Source organism: Tupaia chinensis, unplaced genomic scaffold (genome assembly GCF_000334495.1).
Source record: "Tupaia chinensis unplaced genomic scaffold, TupChi_1.0 Scaffold143796_1, whole genome shotgun sequence".
Taxonomy (NCBI): domain Eukaryota; kingdom Metazoa; phylum Chordata; class Mammalia; order Scandentia; family Tupaiidae; genus Tupaia; species Tupaia belangeri.
Genome location: NW_006203646.1, coordinates 5,429,931 through 5,444,211, shown reverse-complemented (window position 1 = coordinate 5,444,211; position 14,281 = coordinate 5,429,931). Strand labels below are relative to the sequence as shown.

The following is a 14,281-nucleotide window of genomic DNA, read 5'->3' as shown; positions in this document are numbered from 1 at the left end:
AAGAGGCATGGAAAAAGCAAGGAAAGGAACAAATTCATGTTGGTCTATTGTCCTGTTGCTCTACCATCTCTTGATTTATTATATATTTATCTTGTAGACAATAGCTATGCAGAACAGACTGACCAATCTGGACCAGATAAAGAATAAAAAGCAAATGCTACAAACGAGACTCCCTAAATGTGGGGACTGACTGAGTTGGCTATGTTCATCCACTTTGTATTACATTTTGGAAATTTAGGTCAATAAAAAGTTTGATAGACTTTTCTCACCATATATGTTTAAGCAGAACTAGGGACAGGGAAGGAAGCTGGAAAAATGAAACAGATGATGCTAAAAATGGGAAGAACTTCTACGTGGAAGAAATAATAGAGACTTGCAAATTTGTGGTGAGTTTCTAGACACTAGCGGTAGTAAGCAGACTGAATTACTATTATTATTGCAAAAGTGTTAAGTGGCTATTGGACTAGATTTGTGTTTCTCTAACATTGGTCATTTCTGCCCCTCTTCACTATTCATCATAGGCTTGAGTGCCACCTACATTATAAATTGTTTCAGGCGTAATTTAGAGGAATCTCCTCTTTTTTGTGACTTATGCTAGCTCATAGCACATGATGATGCATGGAGTAGTCTTCCCAAAAATAGCAGAGGATTTATTCTGATTCTTTTTCTAGGAATGAGAGGCAGTTGGGCTGTAAAAGGGAGCTTTTTCTTAACCTTGGGAAGTTTGCATAAAAGTGTTCTAATGATAAAAAGGGATGGTGTCAGTCTTAGGATTGAGGACGGACCTGTCTACTAAGTGTAGTTACCAAATAAGCTGAAATGAAAGTGACATTAAGAAATCTAGCAGATGGACCAGCAGGTGGCATGGTGGTTAAGGCACTGGACTCTCACATGTCTGACAGTGGTTCAAATCCCAGACCCAGTGCCACATGTGTGGCAAAAACCTTAAAAAAAAAAGAAAGCCAGCAGATACTATAGGAATAGTACTTTGTCATATATTGAAGATTGGATTAGAATAATAATCCACATATGTATGTTATAATTATATCTGTGTACTTTGATTTAGGGAGATAAAAGTGTAGTTTCCTAGTCCAGTCATTAATTAGCTGTGTAATTTTGATCGAATTGCTTACCAACAAATTTTCTCTCTTGTAAAATAAGAAAAATTATAACCATCTTGGATCATTGAGAGGACGACATAATGTAATATAACATTATGCCATGTAGTGTACATTCTTGATAAATATTAATGTTTAAGGTAGATGCAAATTATTTGTATTTTTTTATTACAGTTGGTATTTATAGAAAATTAGAAAGTGTAGGTAAATAAAATGAAGGCAATAGAAAGTATTATAACCCAGAATACCAAGATATTAAATATTAACATTTAAGTATATTTCCCCTTAGAAATATTCTCCTATAAAAATTTCTCTAAAATTCTTAATCATAGCCACATGATTATATGTGTATATGTATATCAAAGTGTATATATAGTTACTTAAAAATGGACTTGGGCCAGCTTCATGGCCTAGTGGTTAAGGAAACTGAAATTCACATGGATGACCACATAGTTTGAATCCTAGATCCAGTGACTTGAGAAACACACCAGTACATGAGGGGGCAAGTGCAAAATCCTAATAGAAAGGAGAGATGGAGGGGAAGGGCTTAGTAGGCATTAGCATGACCATCCCGATAGGAACTGCCTCCTCCTTTCCCCATTCCTCTGTCTCTGTCTCTCTCTGATGTACACATATATCCTCTAGCAAAACAAAAACAAAAACAAAAACAAAAACAAAAACTAGATTTACATTTATTTAACTAATTGCTTCGGTCAATAATGTTTTATGCATACTTGTGCTATGAAATATTCCTCTATAAGTATTGCATTTGTATTATTATTATTATTAGAAAATTTGCTGTAGGGTGCATGCTCTTGCCAGAGAGACAGAAACAGAAAACAAGAAATCACTCCCAGAGGGGATGGCCACACCACAATCCTTTCTCCTCTATTGTCCTCTTGGGCTTTTGAGCATTCATGCACACCTGTTTAACATGAGTTTTAAGCCTCTAGGTCTGGGACTTGAATCATGGTCGACTATGTGGGAGTCCTGGTACATAAATATTACTCCATCTGCTGGTCCCTCAATTAACCTTTTAATAGGCAACATCCGGCTAGTGTCTAAGGTTTTTGTGGGGTTTTTGTTTGTTTGTTTTTATTTCTTCTTACTGACTTAGGGATAAACAATTCTATATAGCTAAATACTTCACATTTATATAATTATTTCCTTATGATAAATCCAAAAGTGTAACCTGGAAATTTTAAGTGATAAGAAAGAAAAACAAATAAAGCATGAAAGCACAGAGTTTGGATGGCAATGAGTCCAGACTAAGTCATTCAATAAATGTCAAGGGTAGAGTATATAAGTATGTAATATAAGAAAGGAGAGAAATAGGTCTTATTTGGGATAGGCTTGCTGATTACCCTAAATATTTTAAATTTAAGAATATTTGGGGGTTCTAGTTTGTTTTGTAAATGCATATCATGTAAATAAATCAGTGTATTCAGTTTAAAGAAGTCAAGTTTATTTTGTGTTTCTGTTAAAATAAAATAAAATAAAGCCTGCCTCTCTAACTAAGGCGTATAACAAAAAATAATCCCAGACTAGAGCTGATTTATGTACCTATCTTTGGAGGATTTGGAGTGCCTTTTTTTTTCCCTTTACTACAGATTCTACCAGCTGCTGGTGAAACAATTATATCCACCAGCCTACTGCCTCTCCTACTGGGTTTAAATGCCCAGTCAGGGGCCCTCTTGGCAAAACTGGCTCTACAAGTGCCAGAAATGGAAATACACAGATGGCAGGCTATCCATGAAGAAACAATATTGACCTGCAGGCTGAAGTGCTTTTATGAAAAAGAGGTGGGGGAAAGTGACCCTTGCCCACTTGGTCATTGTGTGGGGTCTGTACTGAATGTGCTGAGCTACACAGCACAATGGCAATGCCAGGGAGAAGCTGCAAGAGTCTGGAATTACATAGGACAGTGAAATAGGCTGGGAGGAGACTGGCGCTCTGAGAACATACAGTTTGTCAAAACAAGGTGACCACTAAGCACCTCAGTGGATGGTGGCCACATGAGAAGGCAGGCCCAGAATCCCAGAGGTTCTGGTAGTCACAGGAAGCTAGAAACCTGGATTTTTTCATTCACATATTTCCACTTGCAAATGATATTGAAAAGTGGAGAATTATTTTTAATTTTATTTATTATCATTAAATTTTGACCAGAAATACAGAGAGGAAGAGTGAGAAAGCAAGCCTCCAGGTCTAGGACTTGAACTATGGTTGGCCATGTGGGAGTCCAGCATCTCAGCCACCACACAACCTGCTGGTCCCAAAAAATGGAGAATTAAATAAAAAGCAAAGCATTTATAGAGAGTGCAAGACAGAAGCTAGACATATTTGAATATTTTGTTCTGTTTTGTAGATTTGACGCTGGGTGCCAAATACACAGTTTACAAATCTATAGAAGAAAATTGAACTTAAAAAAAAAATCATGGGGTTGATCTTATAGAGAAGTAGTTAATCCCTGTGCATAGAGGGGCCAGATCCCACATGACCAACTGCCATGTCCTGGCAGCTCGAAAAACATGCTAGGCACATGTTTATGTACACCTAAAATCCTCATTGGATGGAGAAATTGAGGAAAAAGAATTGTGGCATGACCATAGCCCATTAAGAGGTTTACTCTCTCTCTTTTTTTTTCTGATTTTGATGGCTGCATGTGCCTCTGGCAATAATTTAAAAAAAAATAGAAAGAAAAAGGGGAAAAAAAAAAAGCAATGAAAAACTGAGAGAAAAGCACAATTAGACCTCTCTGGGTATTGGATCTGTGACATAACCATACAGAACAGAAATATTTCAAGTGACTTTTAAACTCAGTAATTTGCCTATACTTTCTTAGTAGACCATCTTGTATAGATTTTTTAAAACTGACACGTTTTAAGTTGTTTTCCAATAGTTATAATGTTAGTTCTGTAGGGGTATTTGCATTCTGAAATTATTTTGTATGTATCATGGGCTAAATCCAATGAATAATCATACTAGTGTTATCGAGATCAAAGTTTGGGTCCAGCAGTTAGCATAATGGCTATGTCGCTGGACTCCCATGTAGTCGACTGCGGTTTGAGTACTGGACCTGGTGGCTTAAACTCATGATGGGTGTGCGTGCATGCATGCCCAAGATCTCAAGAGGAGAATGGAGGAGAAGGGATTGCAGCGTGGCCATCCCCTCTGGGAGGTGATTTCTCGCTTTCTGTCGCTCTGTCCATCTCTGTCTTTTGGCAAGTGCACACTCCCTACAGCGAAAACCTCTCCCCCCTCCAAAAAAAAAAAAAAAAGATTTTGAGTATGTAAGAAAGGTAGTAACATTAGAAAATCCATGAAGTTAAATGGAAATCCTCAAGTCCAGAATCTCAATTAAAATTTCATACAAAATTATGTTGTGTTTTGCAAATAAATACATAAAATGTGTTTTCCTCCTCAGTCCACAGGAACAAAGGCTAGCCCAGTAGCAGGGAGTGTCCAAAGCTCCCAGCTTGGGTCTATAAATATCATTTCCTGTGAAAATGAACCAGGGCTTTTTACTACAACTGAGTGATTCCAGCCTTGGGATAGGGCATGTGTAAGATAACCCTGGGACATCTCATCATAACAAGGGAGTCATCAAAGACTGCTGAGTCATACTAAAAGGACTCAGGAGTCAACTGATCCAAGGTAAACAGAAAATCGGTAGGAATAGTAACTGTGCTGGAGTGAAACACAAAATGTTTTTAGTGGGACCAGCAGTTAACATAATGGCTATGTCACTGGACTCCCATGTGATCGTCCACGGTTCGAGTCCCAGCAATGAGGGCAGTCTCTAGAAGCTAGAAAAAGCAAGGAAACAGATTCTCCTGGAAAGAACCCTTCTGCCATTCTGATTTTAGCACATTGAGTCCTGGGTCAAACTTCTAACATATATAACTATAGATGATAAAATTCAGTTGTTTAAACCACTCAGTCTGTGTTTATACATCACTGGAAAAAAAGAAAACTAATATATCCCATTCCCTAGGATTTATTCTTTCTAGAAAACCGAGCCTGAATCAGATCAAGCTTATTGCTGTAACTATCAAGTTACAGGAAGGTCAGCGGACAAAAGAACTCATTACATGAAATTATAAGAGTGTGAAATCTGAACTCAGGAGAACTCTGATAGAAAAATGATATTTTATTTACCAACTGTGTGTGTGTCTGTGCAAGAAACTGACTTTGAAAATTTTAGGAAATGACCTACTATATAATGTATCAACCAATTGCAGTAGGAAATTCAATTCATATGTAAATTATGAACAGAACACACACACACACACACACACACACGATATTTAGAATGATTGTTATTTTGTGGGGGGGTGTGGAATTGATAATACCGTTATGTTTAAATACAGAGGAGAAGTGTATGTGGGTGTCATAAAGAACAATAGCCGTAAGTTATTTCGAAGATGGGTGATGGGCGCATAGGTGTTTGCTATCTTTTCTTTCTACCTTTGTATTTATTTTAATGTTTTCATAATGAAACAATGATTAAAAAGGGTAGTAACTAATTTGACTTCTTAAATGTCGTGTGAGCCAAGCAAACCCTTGTCCAAAGACTGTATTTTAACTTCTGCAGAGATTTGGAAACAGGATCTTTGATATTAACCTGGAGAATCTTCTCCACATTTCCCACTAACCTCCTGAACCCTTTCTTTCTGTAACTGCCTAGTGAAAAGGGCCCCCTTCATCTGTGCTTGTGAATACCTGTGGGGCATTACTGATTGCTTGGAATAGAATTTTCTCAGAATGAGTGAGGAAAAAAGCTAATCTGCATAATTGCATTGAACTGTGCCTCCTGGTATTGTATGTGTTTGTTTGGATTTCCCCTCATTCCACAGCCTCCAAAAATAAATAAATAAATAAATAAATAAATAAAGGCAATAACTTTGTTTTGATTTTTGACAGCTGGAGGTATTCAACAATTTGGCTAATTATATTTTTCTTGTTATCTGTGTGTGTCTATTTCAGGATGGAATGGGAAACTTGAGGATCACAGAAAAAGGTCTGAAGCTGGAAGGAGACTCAGAATTCTTACAACCTCTCTACGCCAAAGAAATCCAGTCCCGACCAGTAAGTTTCTGCTGATCAGAGAAGGAATTATTGTTCCTCTAGAATCTAAGTCTGAAGAAATATATCTTGCTTTAGTTGTGTATAGAGGATAATATAGGTAATGAGAGAGTAAGATGAATTTGCATTGAAATCTGAGACCTTGAGTAAGCAAGTTAGGTGAACTCCGTGAGCCTCTTTCCTTTCTTGCCAAATCGAGACTAAGAACCTTTATTAACCAATTTCATATATTATGCTATAAATAAGGCAAGGCAATAAATGCAGAAAAGCCTTGAGCACATATATATGCAAGATAATATTGCTATTGTTTTTAACCGTTGAGTGTTTCAAAACCTTCTTTGGTAGTAGTAACTGAACATCTAGAAATTTGTTGTTCATTAGGAATTTGGACTACTTAGCCAGTGTTGGTTAGTCAATTCAGTAGCTGCAACTGTATGAAATAGTCAGCAAAGAGTGTGTGCCCTGTTCCAGGCACAGTACCGCTTGGTATGTAGTATGATTATCTAACTTAACTCACAGCTTGGTCCACAAAGGTGGAGACTATTGCTTCCTCCCTTTTACAGATTAGAGAATTATGGTTTAGAGAAGTGATAGTGCAAAGCCACATAGTTATAAACTAGGAGGGCGAGGATTTCAATTCTGGAATCCCAGTTCTAAAGCCTTCTCTACAAATCACCAACTCCTACCTGACCTTTTCCTTTCATTCTTGTTTCTCTATTTTATCATGGTAATAGTGATTGCTACATACTTTGCTTTTATTAACCAATATTATCAAAATCAGGTTTTCTTTTCGAACATAGTTTTATTTCTTTCATTTTATTTTTTCTTAGTGAGTTGGTGTAATTTTCTGGTTGAAAAAGGATTAACGCATTTGCTTTGCCTGGGATTGATCTGTGTGTCCCTGCCAGCAAGGAATAACATGAAAGTTACTGAAAGCATCATTTGCATTGTGTGCATTGATTAGCATAATTAATGAAATTCAGCAACCTGGTGTAGTGGTTAATTTTATCTGAATGCTATCTAAAGTCTTGAATTGTATTAAACTGCATACAACTGTTGAATTGTCAATACATTTACCTTCTCAGATCCCTAATAAAAGAAGGGAACCAGGATGCAAAATCATCAAAAATAACAGATCAACTCAGCCACACAGTGATTATTCGTTAAATGAATAGAGACTAGCACATTTTAATATAAGTCTCAAGTGTATATTTGTTCTGAAAAAGACCTTATTCTGTTAAAAAGTGAATCACCTATTTTAGGATGTTCTCACCTACCAAAACCTGTGTACAGAATTATGAAATCACCTCTGAGTGAAATTCTTAGAATTTGCCAATGGCATCTGTAACACTGAGGTCTGTAACACCATGGTTAAGTCCATGTGTTGTATTGTTGGGCTTGGGCAGCAACCAGTACTACCACTTGCTAAGTAGGTGATCTTTGAGCAATTTCTTAATCTTTACAGTTGTTTTCTCACTTGTCACAACTGAGATGATTTTAACATCTCCATCACAGGTGGTTGTAACTAAGAGGGATAATGTTTGCTAATGTAGAAGCTGATGTGAAGTGAGTGTCCAACTACCTTCACCCCTTTTTGAAAATGATGATGATGATGATCGTGAGAACAACTATTACTATCATCCTCTAGTCCAAATCTCATCTGATATTTGAACTTCCTCTGAACCAAATTGTCTTTCATCTCTGTTTAAATATCTTTTTTTTAAAAGAATTGTTTATTTAATTTTATTTATTCATTCATTTTAATTTGACCAGAGAGAGACACAGAGACAGAGAGAGGAGGGAAAGTGAGGAAGGAAACCATCAGGTCCTGGACTCAAACTGTGGTTGGCCATGTGGGAGTGTCCAGCGCCTTTAAGGACCATACCACCTGCTGGTCCCTAAATATCTTCTTAATAATAAACTCACTACCCTTGAAAGAAAACCCTTTCATATTTAGTAGCTTTTATTTTAAGGTTTTTGTTTTTTTTTTTCCCTGTTACTAAGGTACAGTTTTCTAATGATCAACTCACTTTTCTCTCATTCTCTTTCTTAAACTTTTTTGCCAAGTCTAACATCCCAGGCTGTCACAGTCCTTCTGGAAAAACAAAACAAAACAAAAAAACAAACAAAAAATAACAGCCTTACAGTATATGTCAAGTACATTAAAAATGTTTACTATACACTTTGATCTCATAACAGTTCTAACTTATTTTTATAACTGTAAAAGGGAAATAAAATATTTAAAGGTCAAAACACATATACCAGTGCTACACAAAGGCCTATGTATTGGTTTGTTTCAAAGTCTGAATTCTACATATAAACTGGAGCTTGTGGGTATCCAAGTTTGTCATTATTTATGAAAGCTGAGAAACTCCTGTATATTCCTTGAAGCTCTGAGCTGGTCACCCTTACTAGGCATTTTTACTTTTGGATCTATCAATGCTTTGTTTTACAGAGGAGTGAATATTTTAAATTCTATTTTGATTCTAGTATGATGTCAATTGAAATTTATTCCACCAGCCTGAATTAGCATGACATATCTAGGCTGGAGATTGAAAGCCTTAAGAACCTAGATCAGTGGCTTCATTCAGTGCTTGGGGTACTAAGGCCCATAAGGGAGTGGGACTTACCAAGTTATACTTCGTTAAACTCAGAACTAAAATCCAGGATCAGCGTGTTTTTCCACAGGGCTATACTATTTAAAAGGCAATTAGTTTCCTCAAGACATGTGTTTATTATGATAAATTAAGTTATACATGGCAGTTTTGCTCTCATAAAGAGTCACTTTCATCAAAGGCATTTTGAGTACCTGAGTGGATTTATAAGTACTAAAAAAAAGGAAGCTGGAAACAACGATAGATAATACAACAAAATTGAACATAATCACGGCTGATCTAATCACTGAGACGATATCCTCTACGTAGTAAATTTCTTGTAAGGGTTAAGTGAAGTAATTTAACTGACTCACATGGTAAATTACTATGTGAACTGTTGATACAAAAGCTTACTACAGAAGTCACCAACTGAATCTAGCCCATAGACACCATTTATCGACTTTGTGCAGTATTTTCCTTTTAATACGTATTTGTTTCTAATATTTAAAATCTGAAGATTTCACATTTTTAAGAAAACTTACATATTAGATCATTGGAAAAATCATGTCCTATTTTTCTATGCAAAAATGTGTCATGACCTTTCCAATGATCCAATATTCTGATTGTCATGGAAGAACAGAAAATCTTGGAGAGAGGTTTGCTATTACTAAGGACTGGAGCTGAGTTGTAGCTTCCTCCTTTAGTTGAGACATTTGTTCTCTGATTTGCCACAGTCTCCACCAGTATCTATTATCTCATATCCAGGTGCTTAACTCATCTCTATTGTATTGTATTAGGGATCCCTGAAGTCTTTTGAAAGTGCAGCTCCTGGTGTATGGAATTATGAATGTATGTGCTGTCGTGCACACATAATGACATTTCTGTCAATGATGGACCACGTAAGAGATAGTGGCCCTAGAAGATTATACCATATATCCCAGTTGTGTAGTAGCTTTGTGAAATTACAATATATGATATTTGCACAATCATTCAATCACCTCCTAACACATTTCTTGGAATGTATGCCTATTGTTAAGTGACAAATGACTGTATCTCATCATATAAGATTCAAAAAATTTTCATGTTGTCCTTAACCATTCATCTGTTATAGGACTCTTAGGTTGATTCCATATCTTGGTTATTGTGAGTAAAGCTGCAATGAACATGGAGGTGCAGATATCTCTTCAACATAGTTATTCTATTTCTGTTGGATACATATCCAGAAGTAGGATTTCTGGATCACATGTTCTATTTTGAATTTAAGAACCTCCATATAATTTTCCATAATGGTTGTTCCAATTTATATTCCTGCCAATAATACATAAGGATATTCTTTTCTATACATCCACATCAACTCTTATTATTTAAGTGTAAAGAGAGACAGAAAGCAAAAAATCTCCCCTGGGGGATGGCCACGCTGCAATCCCTTCTCCTCCATTCTCCTCTCGGGATCTTAGGTATACACACACACACACACACACACACACACACACACACACACACACTCATGCGCCCGGCTGCATTTAAGCCACCAGGTCCAGGACTCAAACCATGGTCAACTACATGAGAGTCCAGCGACATAGCCATTATGCCAACTGCTGGTCCCTCTTATCGTGGCTTTGATTTGCATTCCCATGACTGGTGATATTGAACACATTTTTATATACATTTTGGTCATTCGTATATCTACTTTAGAAAAGTATTAGTTTGGGTCTTTTGCCCATTTTTTTAATCAAGAGTTTTCTTGTTTTTGTAATTGATTGTATGTATTCCTTATGTATTTTGGATAGTAACACCTTATATAATATTTTCTACCATCCTATAGGTTGCCTTTTAAATGTGTTCATAGTTATCTCACTGTGTAGAAACATTTTTGCTTGATGTACTTCTTATTTCTTTATATTTATTTTTGTTACCAGTGTTTTTGGTGTTACATACAAAAAGTCATTGCCAAGACCAGTGTCATGGAGCTTTTCCTCTTTTCCTCTAGTGGAAACAATGATCTCATATCTTACATGTAATTCTTTAATCCATTTTGAGTTGATTTTTGTGTATACTGTAAGAATCCAATTTTAATTATTTTTACACATGAATACCCAATTTTATTGCACCCTTTATTGAAGAGACTTTTTCGCCCTCATGTATTCATGGTGCCATAGTTGACAACTAGTTTACCACATGTTTAGGTTTATATCTGGGCCTTTCCATTTCTTCTGTTGGCCTATGATACTTCTGTTTGCCTTTCTTATGCCAGTATCATGCAGTTTTGATTACTGTAGCTTTGTATATATTTTGAAGTCATAATATATTTTGCTTCCAGGTTTGTTCTTGCTTTTGAAATTGTATGAAGCTCAGTAGCAGGTGGAAGGGGTCTTAAACTTGTGAGGCAATAACCCACTGTTGCCATTCCCCATCCTGAGCCTCCTAGAACATGCCTTCTTTCTGTCTTTATTCCTCTGATCACTACTACACATGAGATGGGGAAGGAGACCATCAGGGACAAGAAAGTGCAGAATTTGGAATTCTGAATCCTATGTATGAGAAAAAAAGAAGGACAAGTAATATGGGATGGCAGACATAGACACAAGCTTTGTCTAAAAATACTCCGTTGACAATTTAGTTGCAATGAGCATGGGCGTGTCCTTGTTAGTTCAGAAACCAAATGAAGGCTGTAGTGGCTTCTCCTCAGTAAGCAAAACAGCTTCAATTCCCAGCTGAACATATTGTACACAAAACAGTATTTTCCATGCCACTTGTATGGAACATGAGCATCTTGCTGTCTTTAATTAAGAAGTTAACTGGACCATGAAGTATTGCCCAAGTAAATAAAAAGTGATTTGTACTAAGTCAGAGAGTGCACTAGGCATCTTTGCATCTCTTTGCTCACACATAAATTATGGTTATTATTAAAAATTGGAAGGGTCATCTATAAGCCCATCTGCACTGTGAAACCAATTGCCATTCCCAAAGTATCTGTTTATGTGTTATAATTTACTGTGGACAGTAATGCAAACCAGCTGTTTCCTTTTTTATTTAAATAGATAGACAAACTTTAAATAGATCCACACTTAATACTGTAATCAGTTTGTTTGCTTATCCTAGAAAATAGAAATAGTTATTCAAAGCCTTTCCGTTGCTGTAGAAATAAAGTGGGCTGGTATGAGTTTGGCTCTTCATTTAATTGGGAAGAAATTGTGCATGCTTTTCTTAAATGAAGTTTATGCTGAAAATGTAAGAGTTATTTAGGGCTTTCATTAGATGTTGGTTATAGCTATAACAGCCAGGGTTCTGGTGGAAAAAGTAGGTGCAAACTTATAGATCTGAGAACATCTAATGGTACAATTTGAGGGCCATTGGTCAGGTAAAACACCTCAAACTTTTTTGTTGCTTCTTACATGGAGGTTTATTATCAGAAAATTACTTATTTGAAGACACCTAGATATATTAGAAGTTTTTATTCATGAAAAACTCCTACTATGAACACTCCATCCTATCATGAACATACATATATCCATAGTAGATTGAAAAAAAGCATATAAGAAATATATACAGCAACAATGACAAAAGATATAATGGGTTAAGATTGTGAAAAATATAAATCAGAACAGGAGGCAGAGAAGGGGGCAAATTAATAGGATATAGAGGAAAGGCTAGAACATCCCATGCAGTTGCTCTTATTAATCCAGGAGTTTAGTTATTAATTTTCAAAAAGAGTTCATTGGATGAAACCTTTTATCTATACCCTTTAGAGACTCAATTAAAATGGTCCATAAAGGGAAGGGGGTTCAAATTGGCAGTTTGGTTTTCTGGAAAAGTACATTCGGTTTAAAGTTAGGAATCTGTGTTCTCTTTTCATTGTCCTGTTACTGGCAGTGAACCTTAGAGTAAGTTACTCCTCTTCCTTTCTCAGTTTTTTTATTTGTTAATTAAAGAGATTTGATACAATCAGTATGTTACTACAGCTTTTTTATTTTATAAGTCATGAAATATTTAAGCCAAATATTACTTGGAACCCCCAGATCCAAGCCAGATGAAAGCTAAGCTGCTGTAGTTGAGCAGGGGATGAGACCTGAACCTCTTGTACTACCCACTGAGCCTCCCTTTCACCAGCACAGTATTTCAGGGCCCTAGGTTAGATTCCACCGACCACCGTTTGAAAAGTACCATACGGGGCCAGCTGGTAGCATGGTGGTTAAGGTTGGTGATGCCCACATGCTGACTACACAGTTTGAATTTGTACCCAGAGGCTTGAAAACAGAGTAGGTGTGTGTACATATGTGCCTCAAATCCTGTAAGATATGATAAAAGGGGATTTTGGTGTGTTCATTACTCATAGGGAATGCTTTCTCACTTTTCTTCTGGATCTTTCTCTGTCTCTCTCCAGTGAGTACAAGTGCCAGCTAGTAAATATTTTAAAAAAGAAAGAAAGAGAGAAGGAAAAAAAGAAAGGAAGGAAGGAAGGAAGGAAGGAAGGAAAGAAGGAAGGAAGGGAAAAGATTTAAGGAAAGGCAAATATTAAACTGGATGAAAATCTAGCCTTGCTTTATCCAGGTGTCTGCTTAATGGCACTTCCTCATGGAGACCTTTTCCTACCATCCTATCTAAAATATATCCCATACCTAGAAGCTTTATTTCTTGTATCGCATCATGTCATATTATATTATATTATATCATATCATATTATACAACTACTTACCATTATGGGTTATAAGTTAATGTATTTTAAGCATATATAAGGAGATGTAAAAAGCTTATGGTAAAAAGGAATTAAAGTAAGAGTTTAGAGTCAGCTCTGTAATCCTATGGTTAAGGGAACTGGATCCCACATGACCAACTGTGGTTTGAATTCTGGACCCTGTAGCTTGAAAAACACACAGGACACGGGTGTGTGCATCCCCAAAGTCTTGATGGGATGGAGAGATGAAGGAGAAGGGACTGTAGTGTGATCATGTCATGTTGAGGGGTGCTTTCTTCCTCTTCCTGTCTCTCCCTTTCTGTCTCTCTGGGAAGTGCACATACCCTCTGACAATTAAAACATGTTTTTAAGGGGTCAGAAGACAGTGTAATTCTTATGTCACTGGACTTCCATGTAGTCAACTGTGGTTCAAGTCCTGGACACAGCGTCTTAAAACTCTTGTCAGGTGTGTGTATGTGCAAGCCCAAAATCCCAAGAGGAGAATGAAGAAGGGATTGTGGCATGGCCATCCCCTCTGGGGGGTGATTTTTCACTTTCTGTCTCTCTGTTTGTCTCTGTCTCTCCAGCGAGCGCACATGTCCTATAGCAAAAATCTCTCTTAAAAACAAACAAAAAACAACTTTCACAAAAAAGTACAGATTTATTTTGGTGTGCAAAATATTTTAAAATCAATACATACTTTTTTCATACTACATATTTTCCATAAACATGTTGAAGACCTCTCATATTATACAGTCATATTTACATACTTAACTTCTTTGCTTCCCTTATTACTATATAATCTCCAG

General features: G+C 36.5%; 1 protein-coding gene across 2 annotated transcripts in view; it reads left to right on the top strand.

Annotated features, from left to right (window-relative positions):
• SGCD (sarcoglycan delta) overlaps positions 1-14,281 on the top strand; it is a 442,307-nt gene that overhangs the window by 190,068 nt on the left and 237,958 nt on the right. For both annotated transcript variants that reach the window (XM_006165094.2, XM_006165095.3), the window contains exon 3: positions 6,105-6,206. In XM_006165094.2, the coding sequence (XP_006165156.1) occupies positions 6,105-6,206 (102 nt within the window). The remainder of the gene's footprint in view (positions 1-6,104; positions 6,207-14,281) is intronic.